The sequence below is a fragment of the Neolamprologus brichardi genome, chromosome 3 (genome assembly GCF_056152115.1).
Source record: "Neolamprologus brichardi isolate AB-2024 chromosome 3, ASM5615211v1, whole genome shotgun sequence".
Taxonomy (NCBI): domain Eukaryota; kingdom Metazoa; phylum Chordata; class Actinopteri; order Cichliformes; family Cichlidae; genus Neolamprologus; species Neolamprologus brichardi.
In genome coordinates, this window is record NC_142106.1 from 56,438,209 (window position 1) to 56,459,960 (window position 21,752).

Genomic DNA, 21,752 nt, shown 5'->3' on the forward strand with positions numbered 1-21,752 from the left:
AAATTGCTGGGAGTCCTCAATCACCATGCTAACCAGGTCTTCATCTATTTGAGATTGTTCTCCTGAGGAAAGACAATAAAAACAAAGCACAAATATAAATATCACACACGTAACTTATTACAGCTGTATAATATTGTTATATCATTTAGTAACATTACTGCATGCTATATTATCATGGTATTTGATGGCTCACCTGGTCTTGTTCCACAATCGGTGTCCCCCCTATTCTCATGCAAAGCTCTGTAGTGCCTAAGCATGGATGAGGTGTTGTTGTTATATCCCAGCTCCCTGGCACATAGCAAACACTTCACCTTGTACAAAAGTAAAGACAGCTTAACATAAATTGTATTGCACCATCAGTATTATGAAAATACATCTTCTGTAGAAATTTACATACCTTGTTGGGAGGAATAAGATCAAAATGTTCCCACACAGGGAGGACATCCTCCTCTTCTTAGCTGGCTCCATTCTCTCCTGACTTTCTCTCCTCACTCTCCTAAACCCCCAAACTGTCTCCAAACTCTCACTAACTGCAACTCTCCATCAAACACCCACATTTTGAATGAAGTCTGAGGGGTTTATATCGCTGTCATATCTCGCGGCAAAGTTCGAACCACTTCCTGAACCAGTCACGTGGTACAGCCAGGCAGCGAGGCTTCGGACGTCATCATTTTCAGCTCCTCCCATAAATGAAGCAAGCCTCGATACGCGCATCGCGGAAACGCCCCCTCCATTACTCGACACAAGCTTCGAAGCCTCGATACAGAACGTCAGATCACTAGGTGAGCTTGTGGGCCCCTGGAAGTGCCTCCTCGTGGTGTGGAGTTTTTGTTTGGTTGTTGTGTTGCGTGTTGTTGCAACCTTTTTCCTTTTTCCAAGTGTTATTGGTAAAACGGCGTTGCCGGCTCTTTATGTTAAGATTATCTATAATAAAGACTATTTTATTTACTAAAAACACCTGTCTGTTCTCTAGTGATGGGCAGATGAAGCTTCATGAAGCACTGAAGCTTTTCATCCAATTGGTTCACCCCAACACAAAGCTTCTTGAAGCTTCATTTGCTCTAGTATGACACCTACTGGACGTAAAAATATTAGTTGGCATGAATTTGAAGAGTGTGGCCATTTGCACACAGCCTGTAAATGTCAACAACAAAAGGAGTGTGTAAAACATGTATATTGTAGTGATGGCAGTATACTGTGTATATTTATACTGGCAGTATGGAAAATGATTATTTGGAAATGCTTAAAATGGAAATGATCATTTACTGTGAGGTGAGGTGTGGTTGGGGTGTGGACAGTGGTTGTGCTTTTGTAACGTTGAGGTATGGACAGCTACACACTGAGGCCTCAGTCCTGCTTGTTCACATTTTATTCTGTAAAAAATACATTTTCACTGCTTTTATGACATATTTAGTGGGGAGAACATAGCTAGGATTTAATGATTTAAAAAATCTTTTAAATCCTTTGTCCTCCACAATGCTAAATGGCTGGGAGTCCTTAATCACCGTGCTAACCAGGTCATCATCTATTTGAGATTGTTCTCCTGAGGAAAGACAATAAAAACAAAGCACAAATATAAATATCACACACGTAACTTATAACAGTTGTATAATATTGTTATATCATTTAGTAACATTACTGCATGCTATATTATCATGGCATTTGATGGCTCACCTGGCCTTGGTCCACAATCAGTGTTCCCCCTATTCTCATGCAAAGCTCTGTAGTGCCTAAGCATGGATGAGGTGTTGTTGTTATATCCCAGCTCCCTGGCACATAGCAAACACTTCACCTTGTACAAAAGTAAAGCCGCTTAACATAAATTGTATTGCACCATCAGTATTATGAAAATACATCTTCTGTAGAAATTTACATACCTTGTTGGGAGGAATAAAATCAAAATGTTCCCACACAGGGGAGGACATCCTCCTCTTCTTAGCTGGCTCCATTCTCTCCTGACTTTCTCTCCTCACTCTCATAAACCTCCAAACTCTCACTAACCGCAACTCTCCATCAAACACCCACATTTTGAATGACGTCTGAGGGGTTTATATCGCTGCCATAGCTCCCGGCAAAGTTCGAACCACTTCATGAACCAGTCACGTGGTACAGCCGGAAATGCTAAAAAAAAAACAAAAAAACCTCGAGACACTAACTATAGAAATAAATCATATAACATGACAAAACTGTGATAAATAATCCCTTTTCTTAGTAAGGTGAAAATGAACCTTACCCATATATGAACATTGTATATAAGGACTTGGGACTAAAACCCTTTGAGTATACTGATCACAGGCCATGGGACTTGAAAAATGATATAGACCCTGAAAACAATGTCTATACCCATAAGTATGATCAAAAATGTGAGTATTATACAAATGAGCAGTTCAATCAAAATATAATAATGGATAATGTAATATCAATCATACATTTTAATAGTAGAAGCCTCAATTCAAACCATTCAAAAATCCTGGACTGTCTGGCACAGTTTTCTAAGAAATTCACTGTCATTGTAGTTTGAAATGTAGAATCATCAGTGAACTGTCACTAGCACTGGATAACATAATGGAGTGCATAACTATTGAAATAGAAGCTGAAAAGTCAAAGAATCTGCAAATCAGCTGTATCTACAGGACCCCTGGATCATGTATAAAAATGTTCACAGAGGAAATGTTGAAGATGTACAATCCCATTAACAAGAAAATGACATTTATATGTGGTGATTTCAATATAGATTTGTTGAATCCAACTGTGAACAGTGCCATCACTGATTTCGTCCATACAATGTACAGCGTTAGTCTTTATCCCTTAATCTGCCGTCCAACTAGAATAACCTCACATAGTGCTACACTTATTGATAATATTTTCACTAATGTTGTTGACAGGAATGTTGAAAGTGGATTAATAATAAATGACTTAAGTGACCATCTACCAGTTTTTGCAACAGTACAGAGCTACGCCAGGATTAACAGATGTGAACCTAATAAGAAATTAATTAGACATAAAACACAAGAAGCAATTTGCCACCTTAAGAAAGAGCTCAACAACCAAGACTGGAGTAACATCTATGTTCAAGACGTTGACGTGGCATATGAAAACTTATCAATAATATTAACTCTTTACAATAAACCCTGCCCCCTGGTGAATAAAACAAAAAAAACTAAAAACTCAGGAAAAAAAAACATGGCTAACAAAGGGGATACTGAACGCATGCAAGAAAAAGAATCTGTTGTACAAGACATTTTTAAAGAAAAGAACAATAGAAGCTGAACAAACTTATAAGAGGTATAAGAATAAATTGATAGGGATCATGAGAAGCAGCAAAAGAAATTACAACAGTAAACTTTTAGATGAAAATAAAAAAAATATGAAAAACATGTGGACAGTGCTAAATAATATTGTAAATAAAGGAACTAAAGGATTGGAATATCCAAATAACTTTCAAATACAAAATACAACAACTAGTGACATAACACAAATTGCAAATGGTTTTAATGACTTTTTTTCTTGATGTTGGTCCTGGCTTGGCTAAAGAAATTGTAAAAACTGGGCACCCTCCTAAAACTAAAACTATTAATGTAGCAAACTCAATGTTTATGAGGGGAGTAGATGAAAAGGAAATTATGGATGTAGTCACATCCTTTAACTCCAAGAAATCAACTGACTGTGATGGCATTGATATGCACTTAATTAAAGGTATTTTTGGATGTATTGTGAAACCATTTACCTACATTTGTAATCTGTCATTACAAAGTGGTTTATTTCCTGATAAGATGAAAATTGCAAAGGTAGTTCCAATATATAAAGCTGGAGATAAACATCTTCTCACAAACTATCGGCCCATCGCTCTACTTTACAATAGATTATATGACTTTATCATAAAAAACAATGTACTATATGAACAGCAGTATGGATTTAGACCCAAAAGGACCACAACGCATGCCATAATGGAGTTTATAGATACAGTAACAACTGCTGTTGAAAACAAAGAATATGCTGTCTGAGTTTTTTTAGATTTAAAGAAAGCATTCGATACAGTTGATCACAACCTTTTACTTAACAAACTATGTACATATGGGGTCAGAGGGGTGGCCTTATCATGGGTTAACAGTTACCTTAAAAACCGTTAACAATTTACCCAAATCAATGCCATGAAGTCAGAACTGAAACCTGTTGTGTGTGGGGTTCTCCAAGGATCAGTTTTGGGGCCGCTGCTTTTCATATTGTATATTAATGAGATATGTGCTATTTCAAAGTCTTTGAAAATAATATTATTTGGGGATGATACAAACTTACTGTGCTGTGGAAGTAACTTGGAACAACTTCTGAATGAGCTAGAAAATGAATTAAATAATCTGAAGACCTGGTTTGACCATAATAAATTAACATTGAACCTGAGCAAAACAAAATTCATAATATTTGGGAATTGCACATATTCTACTAACAGTAAACTGAAAATATCAAAGTCTCTGGTAATTCTCTACAAGGTTAAGGATCTCATAAATCAAACGTCATTATATACTCTCTATTGTTCTATTATACTGTTGTATATGACATACTGTGTGGAAGTGTGGGGAAACACGTATAAGACACACACTCATCCAATATACATTCTGCAAAAAAGAGCAATAAGGATAATAAATAAAGCTACTTCAAGAGAACCATCAAATCCACTTTTTATCAAATTAAATAATCTCAAATTTAAAGATTTGGTTGACCTCAGAACTGTGCAAACAATGTACAAAGCAGCGAATAAATCTTTGCCCCACAACATTCAGAACTTGTTCCAAATAAGACCAAATACTCCTGACCTGAGAGAAATGTTCAGCAAGCCAGTAGTAAGAACAAATGTAAAATATCAGAGCATCACAGTCAGAGGAGTTAGTGTGTGGAACACCTGTACAGATGAAATCAAGACAAGTGCATCAATACAAAAATTCACACGATTTTTTTTATAGATCAAGCCCTGAGTAAACCAACCTTAAGTTTCTTTAAGGTGTTTGTCACGTAGATATAAAATAAGCTCAGAGATTAAGCGGGCGTTATAGACAGGGTGATTAGTTTATGTAAAAATGTAGTTTGTTGTTGTTGTGGTTTACGTGCTGAAAATGGTTTTATTTGTGTATGTTCAATGTGTTCGTTGAATCCTGGATATGGATTTGTAAGCAATGAAATTTGAAGTAAGGGGGTAGGAACAAGAAAAGTTTAAACTTCATCCTACTCCTTTTCGAGCACACGCATTCTGTAGACATAGATATATACATGAAAACTTGATGATTTTTAAGTTTTATTTTTTATTTATTTATTTTTTCTATTGTTATTTCAATTATATTTGCATGTTTGAAATAAAATTATATCTATCTATTAGGGGTGCAACGATACTCGTATCGATATTGAACCGTTCGATACAGAGCTTTCGGTTCGGTGCGCATATGTATCGAACAATACAGCATTTTCAATTTATTTCCCTTCTGACGGTGCTGTCTGTGTTGATCGCTCAGTGGATCTGCGCTCGACAGTGCAGCCTAGGCGGAGTAGTCGAACACAGATTCACTGAGCGCAGGGCAAGCTAGCGAGACAGAAGTTAAGCTCTCCTTGCAACATGGCAAATTGAACCTCCTCCACCCTCATTCAGATCTGGCGTTTGGAACTATTTTGGTTTTCATGTGACGTATGACCCTGAAGGTAAGCGCGTCATGGACTAAAGTAAAACAGTATGTCGGATGTGCCAGCAATACTCAATTACATGGGTGGGAACTAGTGTGTTAGCACAGTTAGCTCGTTAACATGTTCGGTAGCTCGTTAACGGAGATTTGCCGTGTTGTGGCGTTAACCTCATTTCAGATTAACGCTGACAGCACTAGTGGGAACACAACGAATATGACTGCCCATTTACGCCGACATCATCCTAGTGCAAAGACAAGTGGAAGCAGACAAAAACAACAAGCACGCATGCTACAAACTTTACCCGAGTCATTTAGACAGCCGTTAGCACATGATTCTCCTTATGGGGACCTGATATGTTTAATATGCTGTTGAGAATATAGCCCAGAAGAAGCGTATAGTATAGCTTTTATTTTGGAAAGAGCCATTTCTCTGTAATAAACTCTCTTTTCCAAAGATGAGTGATTCCTCAATCAGATACAGGGCTCGCAAAATCGTTAGCCCGACGTCCCGGGGCTAGCGATTTTTCCAGTCGGGCTGCCCTGCCCTGCCTGTCGGCCTATCGTAGGAAGGATAAATATATGGCAATGCTTTTGCATTCTATCGGAAATGTAGCTGGGTAATTATGTCATTGGCATCGGTGAGCCACTGTCAATATGTGACATATTGAAATCGCGTTTGAATTTGCGCTTGTTTTTTGCTTTCACTTTGCAATCGCGCGAACTGTGTATAGAGAGCGACAGCACTGATTGGTGAGTGATGATAATTTACGCACCAATTCCTCTGACATCATCTTATCAATCGTTAGCTTACTATGCAAACATGACAAGTGAAATCTCCCGCAGCAAGCTTAAACATGTGAGAGGTTGATCGCACAGAGAATCGCTGAGCGTTATGTGAGTGCCTGTGTAAAAGCAGCAGGATATATATTTTAGTTCTGCTGAGCCAAATAAGACAGGTCAGGGTGAAGAAGTGACAGCCAAAGAAAAGCTTACCACAAAAAAGTTATGACAAATCAGACTATAAGGCAAAAAGAAAGTGCAGCTTTATGGTTTCATGGACAAAAGAATTTCTGTGGCTGCAATATGACATACTAAATAACCAGGGCTGCACATAAGTGGTCCGCAGGTGCGCATTCGCTTTCAAAATAAAAAACGCGCACAAGATAAGAAGTTGCAACGCGTGTTTGCGTACATAAGATTTTCTGGAGGAGAACAGACATTTGTTTAGAACTCTTAAAGATGTCGAAGAAGCTCCTTTAAGCAATTACTGTGATGTTCCTCCACCTCCAAAGAAATTGAGTCCGAACCACAAAAGAAGCACGTATTCTCGGAAAAGTGGTTGCAGGAGGTGAGCTGGCTTCAAACAAATGATGAACTCACAGAGATGTGGTGCAGAATGTGCCGTGAAAATTTAATAAATGACAAATTAATAATATAAAAAATATCGAACCGTGACACCATAGTATCAAACCGAACCGAACCGTGAATTTTGTGTATCGTTGCACCCCTACTATCTATCTCTCTAACCTAAGCAGCATTTCATTGGACTGTGGGAGAACATCCAACCTCCACAGAAAGGCCAACAAGCTTCAACCTCCAACCTTCTTGATTTAAGGCACTAGTGCTAACCACTTTTCCCCATTTCAGCCCAAATCCTGCATCTTCCTGTTTCTGACTCCAGGCCAGCTCCACTAACACTTTCTCATCAGACACTGCCACCTAGTGGAGAAAGTCTTAGTTCCATTTGAAGCTTCAGATTACAGTTAGTTCCTTTACAAAGAGGTGGAGGTGGTGGGGCCACAGCACCATCATCACTGAGTGCCATAGGACACTTAACCTTTGTTTCCATATTCTGGGAACTTCCTGTTAAAAATATTTATTGGACAAACTGGAAGAAATGATTCAAGGACTTAGTCACAGAACAGAGATTCAAATCTCCAAAATCCAACTGGCTGCATCAGGACATATAGTCTGAAACTCTGCACAGTTTCCTGTTTGAAGCTGCTTGCTGTTGGCTTCAGCTGTTTGGAGTTTCCATTTTCTAAACTTCTACATTCTGAACCTTCTTCAGCTCTGAACAGATGATGAAACACTGAATGATTTCAAGCTCACACTTTGTCTAATAAACTTACATCTTTCATTCTTTATACAGATTGATGGGCTGTGGTTTGTCAGAGATCAGCTGTGATTATCTGGCAGCAGCACTGAAGTCCAACCCCTCCCATCTGAGAGAGCTGGACCTGAAAGGAAACAAGCTGCAGGATTCAGGAGTGAAGCATCTGTGTGGTTTTCTGGAGAGTCCAGGATGTGGACTTGAAACTCTGAGGTCAGTCAGCATGTTTTAGTTGTGCTGAGATGAATATGATGTGAAAGTTGTGCTGACACTAAACTGCAGACATCAGGCTGATATTATACTGATCCACACTGAGTATCTTCATGGTAAAGTCTGTTTTCTTCTTCTCTGGCTAGGCTTAGTACACCATTAATCAGTTGTGTTTTAACGTTGCTCTCTGCAGGGTTGATGGCAAGACTTTTAAATCTTCCATAGACAAAACCAGTGAGTACTGAGACTCTGTGTCGCATTCATTACTATTTCATCAACAGCATATCACATGAAAGCTCGTTTGTGCTTATTTCATTCTGCAAAAATCTATAAATTATGGGATGTATGTTTAAGGATATGTTTTTAGGTACTGGTTTTGGTCAAAATATTTTAATACTTTTTAAAATCTTTTTAGTGAGTGAGAAGGCTGTAGCTGAAGAAGATGGTGGGTCCTTAAGGAAGAAAGAGAAATCCCTGACCGACAGTTTGTATTTGATCAGAAAACCACTAAAAAACTAATATGATTGTAAACAGCACCAGTTAGAGTTCCAGGGAATCCTGAATTATTCGATGTTTGTCTCTCATCAGGTGACTCTGAGGTCAGACTGAATCCAGACTCATTAGACACACAGCTTGATTTGTCTAAGGATGACATAAAGCACATTAAGGTGAGAGAAAAGCATGTGGATCTGATTATTGTCTTTTGACACAAAAAAGAGGCCTTAAGCACAGAAATTGTGTCAGGTGTGTTAAAGCACAGGGCAGACAACCAGTCAGGTTTAAGATTCTGTGTCATTGTCAGTATGTTACTCGCAGTTTTGAAAGTGTGTACAGATAACACCTGATGTGTACTCTGTGTGCCTAGGGGCACACGCCACTAGCTGTGTTGTCCATCTATGTTTCTACCCTCACTTATGGCCACAAACTGTGGGTAGTGACTGAAAGAACGAGGTTGCGAATACAAGCGGCGGAAATGAGCTTCCTCCGAAGGGTGGCTGGCCTCTCCCTTTGAGATAGGATGAGAGGTTCGGCCATCCGGGAGGGGCTCAGAGTAGAGTCCCTGTTCCTCCACATCAAAAGGAGCCAGCAGAGGTGGTTTGGGCGTCTGACAAGGATGCCTCCTGGGCGCATCCTGGGTGAGGTGTTTGGGCATGTCCCACCGGGAGGAGGCCCCGGGACAGATCCAGGACACGCTGGAGAGATTATATCTCTCGGCTGGCCTGGGAACACCTTGGTGTTCCCCCGGAAAAGCTGGAGGAGGTGGCTGGGGAGAGGGAGGTCTGGGCTTCTCTGCTTAGGCTGCTGCCCCTGCGGCCCCGGAGAAAGCGGAAGAAGATGGATGGATGATGGATGGATGGGTGTACCCCGTATAGTTTGTTCACTGTTTACTTGTTTATTGCTGCTTTAAACAGCTGATGTATTTCCTCTCTGAATTCCAGCCTCCATCAAGCTTCACCCCTCAAGTACAAACTGAATCCACACACATCTCCTACAGGTGCTTCTAACTTCACATTAGGTTGATAACATGTATGTAATGATGTGACAAGACGCGTGATACAGCTGGAGGTGAGCAGACCTCAGCTCATACAGGCTGGTTGGAGTGCTTCAGCCCTTCTGTGTCCTACAGGTTCAGGTGTCCTGGTCCAGGTGTGTTCCAGTGTACTCTGACCAGACTAGTGTTTGTTATGGCTCAGGAGGCGGAGCTGTTGTACAGGACTGTCCAATGGGATAAGAGCCTCCTTCAATCAGCTGGAAAAACAGCTGCAGGGCCGCTGTTTAACATCACATGCTCTGAGGATGCAGTCTGGGAGCTCCACCTGCCACACTGTGAAACAAAGGAGGGTGAGCACTGTGCTGTGAAACATCTGTGTTACTGTGTGGTGCTCAGCTAATATGAACTGTTCTTTATCATACAAATAACCACAATGCAGTTTATTTATAACAAAAAAGGATGGAGGTGAACTTGTTTGCAGGAGATGTAATCCTCAGATAAGGTGAGAAGTAAATCTGAACTCTCAGAAAGAAAAGCTCTTTCCTTTCACAGCGCTGTGTGTTGATGGCCTGCTGTCTGTTGCCCACATCTCTGATGATGGGATGAGCATCTTGGAGCCGCTGGAGATCACTGCCACCCATGTGGTTGTGAAGGTTCCTCACCTCTCTGGGTGGGGCGTCATCTGGGATGATTTTAAGCGGCTCCTGAACATAACAGTAAATGGCCAAGTTCTGCTGTTCTTCCGACCTTCAGAGACAGAACCTGCACAAATCAACATGTTTCTACTCCAGGAAAATATCCCATTGTCAGAGGTAAATAGTTTCATCATCTTCACTCTGTGGTCCTCTCAGAATCCAAATGATTCTCAGCAGCTTTCTGATAATAAAGTAAAGTTATGTACAGGTTTACTGGTCACTCCTCTCTGATTACCTGAGACAAAGAGTCAGGCTCCATTTAACTTTTCTTACCCACATTGTTGACCAATCACTGCTCTTCTTTATTCACTCCCAGTAATGACCCTAAGCTGTGAACATTTGATGTTTGTGACCCATAATGTCAGATCTGACACTTCACTGATAAAAAATAAAGTCATGGAGCTTTTTTTTTCTCTGTGCAAAGCTATTCTATCTCAAGAATGATTGTTTTTGATTCATACTGACACATGATATTCTACACCTGATATGTTTAAATGAACTCTACAGGTGAATAGACTTATTAACGTTACCAGCATAATAAACTGTCCTGTCACTGCAGGTGGCTGCCCAACAACACGATGATGCTAAATACATCCAGACCCCTGCTGACTGTCTTTTCAGCTTCAGTCAAAGGTACAGTGTCCACTGTGACCCTGAGAGCAGGATAATACAGCCGAAGGTGAGTCAGCAGTTAGAAACTATATGCTGCTGAAATGAAATGAAAGTCCTGGATAACCCACTCGTCATGAAAATGGCACCTTTCTGTTGTTGTTTAGCAAACACAGTTTCGCTCAAAGTTTGGCCCAAATTACCATCCAACATTTCAAGTTTTCCTGAGAACAAATTCAGGGTTTGTGACTCTGATAGTCAAAGACCAAGAGGGGAATGAAATCTGGAAATCATCTGTTTGCCTGCCAGGTAAGATTCCTGCCAAATACCAGCAGAAATTACCCTACAAACTTCTGCAACAAAGTTATTTTATAAAAATTCAACTGAAATCATACTTCTCTTTTCATCCTCAGTTCAGAGTGCTGTTAAATGTCTATCTTTCTTTGTTCCTTCAGCACCAAGAACACAAACCTTAATGAGAAATGTCCCAGCTGAGTCCGGAGTCCCGGCAGACGAGAGGCTGCTCACAGTTCGCTCACAGTTTATTGACAGAGTGTCTGAACCTGTTTTAGACAAACTTCTGGATAAACTCCTGGAGCAGCATGTTATCAATGATCAGGAGATGGATTCAGTCAGATCACAGCAGAGCAGAACAGATAAAGCACGAGACGTTATTGACACAGTGCGACGAAAAGGAAGTGTAGCCAGCTCACTTCTGATCGATGCTCTCTGTGAGGAGGATCCATGTCTTTTCACAGAGCTGAACTTAATGTGAATGAACACAGATTTCTAATAAATCTCAAAGACCACTGACAGTGTCATTATTGTGATCTTCATGTGTGTGTTGGAAACTGGACTTTAGTTCTTATTAAAACCTGGACTCTGACTAGAAGCTGAGCAGGACATTGGATGGACTGAAGCAGAGTCTGGGACCTCAGCAAGTCTCTGGCCTGCTCAGTGCACAAACCAGGAAATATGTGAAGCTCCAACCTGTAGATGCTGAACCACATCTACAGGTTGAAGAGCAACACCTCAAGTTATCTGTGACCGGCATCTGTTTCCAACAATATAACTGGAGCTGTTTTTACCTTTAATGCTGAAATAACATATTGAATCACATGATCAGTGTTTACAATCTGATTACTGAGGTTCTCGTCTGTGCTAGCTTCTGCTTTGAGGAGCATTTTGTGTTTCTGCCTGTATAAATAAAGTTTTGCTGTTTCCTTTCTTATGCTGGAGTTTGAATTCATGTTTTTAAACAGTTTGAGCTTCCTGTTCGTGTAACCCGTTCATGTGTTACGCCCGTCATTGCGTTGTGTTCTGGCGTGAAAGTAAGAGGCAGGAGACAGCACTTGGGTCTTTGGCTCTTTACTGCACATCTGTAACACCGAAATACGAGTCTGATCTGTGTGTGTCACGCGCCTGCCAGTACACCTCTCCTGACAAAGGAAAAAAAGAGTGCACGCTGTTAAAAAAACTGCCGCGAATACGCTCACGAGCCTCTAGCGATCAGGCTAACTTAGCATGCAAGCGTTTCAGCTGCGTTCTCAGCTAAAACTCATTAAAAACGTATATTAGCAAACTCTGTCCTCCACAAAACTTATCCCGAACGAGTCTCTTAACGACAAACAAAAACGTGGCGGTTCGGCTGTATTCACATTGCAGCTTGGGGTCTGAACAAACTTTAATTCGCAGAGATCAACGTGGCAGTGACTTACCTCTGGCCATGCTGAAAGGAGCTGTGCCCGGGGCACACATGCACGTGCCTACGTCACCACGCAGCGCGCACACACACGAACGCACACAGACTCAGATCACACAGGTAGGAGAGTGAGATGCAAAATGACATATTTAATTTTAAAAAAAGGGTGTTTTGGGTGAAATTCAAAAGTATTTAACACATACAGTGGGGCAAAAAAGTATTTAGTCAGCCACCGATTGTGCAAGTTCCCCCACTTAAAATGATGACAGAGGTCAGTAATTTGCACCAGAGGTACACTTCAACTGTGAGAGACAGAATGTGAAAAAAAAATCCATGAATTCACATGGTAGGATTTGTAAAGAATTTATTTGTAAATCAGGGTGGAAAATAAGTATTTGGTCACCTCAAACAAGGAAAATCCCTGGCTCTCACAGACCTGTAACGTCTTCTGTAAGAAGCTTTTCTGTCCCCCACTCGTTACCTGTATGAATGGCACCTGTTTGACCTCATCATCTGTATAAAAGACACCTGTCCACAGCCTCAACCAGTCAGACTCCAAACTCCGCCATGGCCAAGACCAAAGAGCTTTCGAAGGACACCAGGAAAGGAATTGTAGACCTGCACCAGACTGGGAAGAGTGAATCTACAATAGGCAAGCAGCTTGGTGTGAAAAAATCAACTGTGGGAGCAATCATCAGAAAATGGAAGACATACAAGACCACTGATAATCTCCCTCGATCTGGGGCTCCACGCAAGATCTCATCCCGTGGGGTCAAAATGATCATGAGAACGGTGAGCAAAGATCCCAGAACCACACGGGGGGACCTGGTGAATGACCTGCAGAGAGCTGGGACCAAAGTAACAAAGGTCACCATCAGTAACACACTACAACGGCAGGGAATCAAATCCCACAGTGCCAGACGTGTTCCGCTGCTGAAGCCAGTGCATGTCCAGGCCCGTCTGAAGTTTGCCAGAGAGCACATGGATGATACAGCAGAGGATTGGGAGAATGTCATGTGGTCAGATGAAACCAAAGTAGAACTTTTTGGTATAAACTCAACTCGTCGTGTTTGGAGGAAGAAGAATACTGAGTTGCATCCCAAGAACACCATACCTACTGTGAAGCATGGGGGTAGAAACATCATGCTATGGGGCTGTTTTTCTGCCAAGGGGACAGGACGACTGATCCGTGTTAAGGACAGAATGAATGGGGCCAAGTATTGTGAGATTTTGAGCCAAAACCTCCTTCCATCAGTGAGAACTTTGAAGATGAAACGAGGCTGGGTCTTCCAACATGACAATGATCCAAAACACACCGCCCGGGCAACAAAGGAGTGGCTCCGTAAGAAGCATTTGAAAGTCCTGGAGTGGCCTAGCCAGTCTCCAGACCTCAACCCCATAGAAAATCTGTGGCGGGAGTTGAAAGTCCGTGTTGCTCGGCGACAGCCCCAAAACATCACTGCTCTTGAGAAGATCTGCATGGAGGAATGGGCCAAAATACCAGCTACTGTGTGTGCAAACCTGGTAAAGACCTATAGTAAATGTTTGACCTCTGTTATTGCCAACAAAGGTTATGTTACAAAGTATTGAGTTGTATTTTTGTTATTGACCAAATACTTATTTTCCACCCTGATTTACGAATAAATTCTTTACAAATCCTACCATGTGAATTCATGGATTTTTTTTTTCACATTCTGTCTCTCACAGTTGAAGTGTACCTCTGGTGCAAATTACTGACCTCTGTCATCATTTTAAGTGGGGGAACTTGCACAATCGGTGGCTGACTAAATACTTTTTTGCCCCACTGTATGTTACATTCATCTGATTGACTTGATTTGCGTCTCATGTCGTCATGAGACTGTCAATGTATCTTAAACATACTGCTTCTCAAACACTGTTGTGACAGTGATGTACACTGTCTCGTTGGTATATGGGCGACCGTGGATGAGGGGTTGGGAAGCGTATCTGTAACCGGAAGGTCGCCGGTTCGTTCCCCGGGCTCTCTGTCCTGGTCGTTGTGTCCTTGGGCACTTTACCCTACTGCCTACTGGTGATGGCCAGAGGGGCCGATGGCGCGATATGGCAGCCTCGCTTCTGTCAGTCTGCCCCAGGGCAGCTGTGGCTACAACTGTAGCTTGCCTCCACCAGTGTGTGAATGTGAGAGTGAATGAATAGTCGCATTGTAAAGCGCTTTGGTTGCCTTGAAAAGCGCTATATAAATCCAATCCATTATTATATATGTATGATTTCTATACAGTTTACACCAGATGACCACTTAAGCACATCTCCTGGTTTCATCTTAATGTTTCCCTCTCACCACATATCCAACCCGATATCATGACCAGCAGCTTTTACAGCTGTGGCTCCAGCAAACATCAGTGGATACTGAAATATATTAAATAAATTCTAACAACAGCTGATCAAGCTTAAACGCTGCTGTTGTTCATCGTGACATCTGCTTGTTTCCTCTTTTTGGCGCAAAGTGGGTGATAAACAAACAAGACCGACAGGACTTGTGACAGAAAAGCCGATCAGCTGATCATTGATCAGTTTCATGATTGAAGTGGCAACAGGAGAGGGAGGGCAAGAGGAGGAGAGAAGAGGCAGCTGTGCAGCAAAAACAGAATAACTCCAGCTTTGTGTCAAATGCCCAGTATGCCCAATGGTCAGTCCAGCTGTGAGGTCAGCTGGTGGGTGACAGGCATCTTTGAAAATGTTAGAGCACTTTTGCAAATATGTGATGTCCTGACAGCAACAATCTATCCTGAAAATATCTGGGGGTTTTTGTGACCCAAAAAGAAATATGTATATTTCAAACTCTGCGTTCCTCCACCACTGCCTCAATTTGAGTTGTGGATGAAATGCATTCTGGGATATTTGCCTGGGCTTAGCTACAGTAGCTAGCAAGCTGATTGGAGACCAAAACAGCCAATCAGAATTTTTGCATCCAAGTCTGTGATTGGTTGGTTTTGTGGCACGATTATAACGGTGTACAGAAGCTGTCTCCATTATCATGGCTACTTGGCAACGGAACTCAAAAGTCTGGGAACATTTTGACAAAACAAAAGAAAAGAAGGTTCAATGCAAAATCTGCAAAATGGAACTTGCCTTCCATGACAATATGACGGCGATGCACGAGCATCTGATAAGGAAGCACATCGTGGCATCCGACGACGGAGTGGTACAGTCGTCTCGGTAAGCTAATTGGCTAGTTAGCTGCTGTCGGGTGAGAAGGGGGTGTTTTACTTTTATTTTAGCATCAGCATCAATATTATATCAGAATCATTTAATAAGCATTGCATTAAACATTGATTGAAGCTATTGACATTATCTTAACATTTGTATTACAGTGATTGCTATAACCTGGTGTTAATCTTCTACTTACAGTTGTCAGAATAATCATATTATCTCTCATTGCAGCTGTAAACATGATCACCTTATACATATTGCAGTTTGTTGCTCATTATAGAGTTGTGCCCGAGTTAATAAAGGTTAAAAACTTCAGTCGGCGTTATGACTGGCTGATCCATGGTGTGGGATTACTTTGGGCCCAGGAGGTTGCACGCGCTTACATAACACTGATATCATGTGATTCTTTGTGATTTTTTATCTAGTTATATCTTTTCATTAAGTTTTTAAGTAGTGGTAGTTAATTAAACCAACATTCATTTAATATTGCATGCCTGATTCAGCGTATTATATACAGGTCAACTTGATAATTTGCAAAACCTTGCAGCTGTAATGTTGTGTCTCCGTAAGGGACAGTTCGCTCTAAGGAGATGAGTGGGAGCCAGTGTCTGTCCTCGAGACGAAGAGAATGTTCCTTTGCTGTGTCTAAAGTTGTCAATATTGACTGTATTGTACCACCTGTACGCAGTGGCGGTCCTAGCCTGTTTGGCGCCCTGGGCGAACACTCATTCTGGCACCCCCCCCCCCCCCCCCACACACACACACACACAAAACATATTAAGGATTGTACATTAACATAAAATTGTTGTGTACACACACACACACACATGTGAAGAGAGAGAGAGTATCCATAGTATGCAAATGGCCACCCAACAGCCATCATAATTCGTCATACAATGAGAACAGGACAAATCAACAATTGACAATGACTAATTAATATTAAAATCTGTAACATAATGTATTGTTTGGAGTTCAGTCTGTTACTGTTACTGTTGCTATTTTTACCATTTCTTCTTGGAGAAGCTGTAACCCACATAATTTCCTTAGAGATTAATAAAGTATTCTGATTGTTTCAGGATGACCTGCCATTATCCAATCACACATCTGCTTACCTGCATCTTTTGCTCGTTTCTCCTCTTCTTTTCTCTTTTTTCTAAACTGAGCACCTGATGGCTTTGAACTTTTCTTGTCCATCTTCCATTGGTTTTCATTTTGCACTCCAGTATGAAAACCCATCCCTCAACCCCAGGATCACCACAACATGACCTTAGTTCACAGATTCACTTTGTCTAAGGTTTATTTCTGGGATTTCACACAACCCAGGATTCAAAACATGAATACATAATGGGCTTGGATTTACAACATTATGAATGAAATGTGCTCTATTTGGAAGCAGCCGGCCCCCCTCCCCTTTCGACAGGTTGTGTGTGAGACTTTAAATCATCAAACTGTAAATTTTAAATTTTAAATTGTTATTGATCCCTTTACCCCGAGTCCTAAAGCGTATATTTATTTTCTTACTCTTCTTTTATATATATTGTTTGTTTACTTGCACTGCTGTAACTGGAGCCTCGTCGTCTCGTCTCTCTATACTGGACTGTATGTAGCGGAGATGACAATAAAGTTTACTTTGACTTCAGCAGCGAGCAGGCGCACCGAGGCCTCGCGCTCACTTTTCGTGTATAGAATTTCGAAAAAACATCGGTGCAAATTATAAGTCTGTATCATGATGTCTGGTGTTTTCGTGTTTTTTGGTTTGTTTTTATTTTGTTTTATTTTCCGAGTTGGTTATTAGATGCTGCTCCAGCCAGCCAGAGAATCCCCCGCCGCCCCGCCCTCTCCTCCCTGTGCCGCAAGCAGCAGGCGCACCTCGCAAACGGAGGGCGCCCTTACTCCCAGCAATTGGGCGATAGAAAACCAATCGGTGCCTGTACCATTCCCAATATGCGCTGGCTGACGTCGGGGCAGCATGAGTACGAGCATTTTTTATTATTTTTGCCAATGCCTGTGATGCCGCCCCCCACCACGATGCCGCCCCGGGCAACCGCCCATGTCGCCCGTATCTAAAACCGCTACTGCCTGTACGCATGAGGGGGCGTTCTAATACCCTGATTTTCATAAAACAATGGTTGTGTGGTGTCTGAAGCGAGATTTGATGCTGTCTGCTGTATGGTGTCCATCTCCCACGCGTGTGTTCATTAAATGATCGTTTGACTTGACCCGGCCGGACCAGTGTGGTTATTTTTGGTTTTCCTCTTGTATCCATCCTCAATATTTGAATCCGTAACAATGTTCACAGTACAATTGTTCAAAGGTTGCTCAACTTCATCAGTAAACTTTTCTTTTTAAGCATAGATACAGATGCATCAGTGATTTTCTCCCTGTATACAATCCCTTGTCTCTTCCTGTCTTAACACAGTAAACAAGTATTACAACCCAAAAAGAAAAACACTCACCATCTGAACCAGAGAAACTCATTTTCATTTTTTCACCATTCTTACTCTTTGAATTCAGGTGTTTTCAGCTCGATTGCCATAGGTGTGTAAAATCAAGCTCTTAAACATGCAGTCTACCTCTGCAAACCTTAGTGGATCCTAAAGAGCTTACTAAAATTAAATATGTTTGCTTTAATTCCTGCTTTGCTCACTCTTGGCGTTCTCTCCATGAGCTTCATGAGGTCATCACCTGAAATGGTTTCCAACAGTCTTGAAGGAGTTCCCAGAGATGCTGAGCACTTGTTGGTCCTTTGCCTTCACTCTGAGCTCCATCTCATCCCAAACCATCTCCACTAGGTTTAGGTCAGGTGAGTGTGGAGGCCAGACCATCTGGTCAGCACTCCATCACTCTCCTTCTTTGTCAAACAGCCCTCACATAGCCTGGAGGTGTGTTTGGTGTCATTGTCCTGCAGCAGGAGGAGCAACCCACTGCACCAGCGTAGAGTTTGACAATCCAGATGTCCAGAAACTTCATCCTGATGCCTAATTGCAGTCAGGGTGATGCTGCCAGCCCATAGATGTCTGTACCTCCTTCCTTTGATATGCCTCTTGGGTCAAAAACGCAAAACGATGTTACAACTTCTCCGGACCCTTTCATATCTGTCATATGTGTTCAGAGTGAAAAACACAGTCTGCCAGTGGTGGCCTGATAATTCTGGTATTCTATGGCAAATGTCAATCATGCATGGTTCCAGTCAGTGAGTACAGGGCCTGCTAGAGGACATCAGGCCCTCAGGCCACCCTTATAAAATCTGTTTCTGATTGTTTTGTCAGATACATGTACAGGGTCCTGGTCTCTTCTCATTCCAGTAGTGACACTGGTATGTGGAGGAAAAATATCAGTGTCCTCCACCTGTAAAACCATCCCATAATGACTGTAAAGAGTCTGTAGGATCTGGTCATGAAACCAGCAAAACATGGGAAGTAAATTCCAGGAAAAAAATGAAACCTTGCATAAAATGCCAGTTAAAGTCCAAAACTCTGTGACCTGACCCCAGCCATGGTGTGAGCTGTGGACTATGTGGAGGTTGAAGTGTGTACCCAGAAGCAGACGTGTGGAAACAAAAGTTTGACCAAAAGCGAAGGTTGGTGAGCAAAACAAAACAAAATGCAGGAGTAAACTAAAGGAAAACTAACCAAGACTAAAGTGGGGAAACTAAACACTGGGAACATGGAAAACTTGGACATGACTGTCATGGTAGGGTACACCAGTGTGATGATGAAGTGGACCCAAGTGCAGACAGGGAAGGAGGCAGAACTAAGTTTTGAAAAAAAAAATTTATTATTTTTTTTATTATTATTAAAATTATTTAGGCTATAAACATGAATACAAAATGAAAGCATCATGAGCATTGGCGAAAACTAAACTGACAACTAAACTAGGAAAACTAACTGACTGTGACAAAACTGTGATAACTTTGAATCAACTATGATAAGACCTGAAGGGAGGAAACGCAGACGACTTGACACTGAATAAAGAAAGACAGAGGACTTAAATACAGACAGGAGGTGATCAGGGGAAGTGGAAACACACGGGGAACAGCTGACTGAAATGAACATAATGATGGCTAAAGTGAAACTAAACACAATGAACAAAGAAAAAAGACGCTTTCAAAATAAACCAAGAAAAAACTGAGAGATGTAGACATGACAATTACCACAGAAGACAAGAACAGACTCACAGAAGGGGACATAGATGGAAAGTTAAGCTAGAATAACACCAAAGACCAAATACAGACGGGGAAATTATTTTTGATAAAAGTAATATTAATTTGACTAATGGACAGGCAGTGAGAAACAGCCTTCAAACAAACTGCTTAGCTTTACAGTCTTTGTTTTATCATCTGCAACTCCTGCAGTGTGAACCAGTCTTGGTATGTCAAACATAAAAACATTTTAGATAACGCTTCATCAGGTTGCATATATATACACCGTATTTCTTCATCAGAGAATCTATAATGTATTAAAGTAAAAGTGTATACCTGGTTTGAGGAGTATTAACTAAATAAGAATGTGACAACTTTCAGTCATTAATGTAGCAGAGACAGAGTCTGACTAAAGGGACATCACAGTGAGACCTGTTTGATCTGCAGACACAGTCTCTCTCTACTAAGAGTGTGTTTGACTTTAACTTTCACACAAAATGATTCAGCTCCTCTAAACCCTCCAACAAACATTTACAAATGCTTAGAAACATTTTGTGTTTCTAATTACTAATGTTCCCCAGCCCCAGCATTCCCACAAATCTGTCTGTTTCCTTTTTTAAAGTTTAACTTTCTGTCTCCTAAACTTCGCTGATGCAGCTGGTCGTCTTTGTGTGAATCTCCGTGTGAAGGTAATCGAATCAGTATGTATTTTTTTCTGATAATATCAGCTGTGTGCAGCTTCGCTCCAGCACAAATCATAGCATTGTTCATGATGACAGATATGAACGAGGTTGACTTGTAACACCGCAGTTATGTGAGCCGTCATTTGTAAGCCTCTTAAACCTTGTTGCACTTTTACACAAAGTTTTATGGTAGTGCTTCTTCTTCTTTGGGGATTTTTGTTCAACAGACTGAAAAAAGCTGTAATATATTTTTGAAATATATTTAAATTGGTATTTAAAGGACTATAGCATATTCTAATTAGATTTACGATACTGTGTTAAGACAGTAAAATTGTGCATGTGTGTGTTTGTGTGTCTGTGTCTGAATTTTGCTGGTACTGCACTGATTGATGATCGTTGATGATCCACCTGACTAGTATAAATTACAGTTTTATATAACAGAACAAATTTGATATTTTTAAAAATATTTTTTTAAATTCATGCTTACTAGCTGACACAAAATTTTTAACTGATTTCTCTTCTGGGACACCCACACTGTGTGCAGTTTCATCTCAGCCCACTGTGTGATTCCACATTAAAGGACATTTCTCCACAAATTCAATAAGCTCAGTGGATTATTATAACAGCGTATCAAAAATTCATTTATGAAATCCTTCTTACTTATTGTCATGAAAATCTCAGCGGATTCTTGATTTTGCTCGTCTACTCTCCAGCCTGGATAGTTTCATTTCAAACTGCTGCCGTGTTTCTTCCAAATTAAAAAACAGTTCTACTCAAATTCAACAAGGTTCAGTTAATAAACAATGATTAACAAACAATTATATTCATATTTCATTATATAATTCTGATCCATCAAAGATATTCCTTCTTAGAATAATCCTTTCTCTTATTGAAGATCGATTTATTTTTCTCATTTTGGTCATTCCTATTAACTCAACGATTTCCTTAATCAGTCCCACACCACCGCCGTCAAAACCTTTGGAACACAGAGCAAGGAAAGCACAAAGTACAGCAGAAGATGGGGGCAATAAATACACACTGGAAAATGAGACGAGAGGCAACAGGTGGGAGACATGATGCAGGAGAAAACTACAATAGTCACAGGAAGCAACAGTTAAAACAATAAAACAGGAAAACATGGAGAACAAGGGTTAAATTACATAGAGGGGAAAAGACTGGACAGGGGAACATGAGATGGATAAATGCAGACGAGACTGAAACACTGATGGGAACAAATCATTATCCAAATGGG

At 41.0% G+C, this 21,752-nt stretch overlaps 2 protein-coding genes across 3 annotated transcripts in view; both read left to right on the plus strand.

Annotated features, from left to right (window-relative positions):
* LOC148105932 (NACHT, LRR and PYD domains-containing protein 3-like) overlaps nucleotides 1-21,752 on the plus strand; it is a 129,045-nt gene that overhangs the window by 87,384 nt on the left and 19,909 nt on the right. The window lies entirely within an intron of this gene.
* On the plus strand, nucleotides 8,125-11,879 carry LOC148105935 (NACHT, LRR and PYD domains-containing protein 1b allele 2-like). Of its 2 annotated transcripts, XM_087839008.1 has the most exons (9): nucleotides 8,125-8,223; nucleotides 8,405-8,473; nucleotides 8,578-8,657; nucleotides 9,429-9,484; nucleotides 9,617-9,831; nucleotides 10,034-10,293; nucleotides 10,736-10,855; nucleotides 10,953-11,094; nucleotides 11,241-11,879. In XM_087839008.1, coding segments are annotated over exons 1-9 (1,263 nt in total). In that variant the 5' UTR covers nucleotides 8,125-8,222; the 3' UTR covers nucleotides 11,561-11,879. The 2 variants fall into 2 exon arrangements, with proteins under 2 accessions (XP_087695134.1, XP_087695133.1); XM_087839007.1 differs by lacking the exon at nucleotides 8,125-8,223 and having other exon boundaries at nucleotides 8,330-8,473.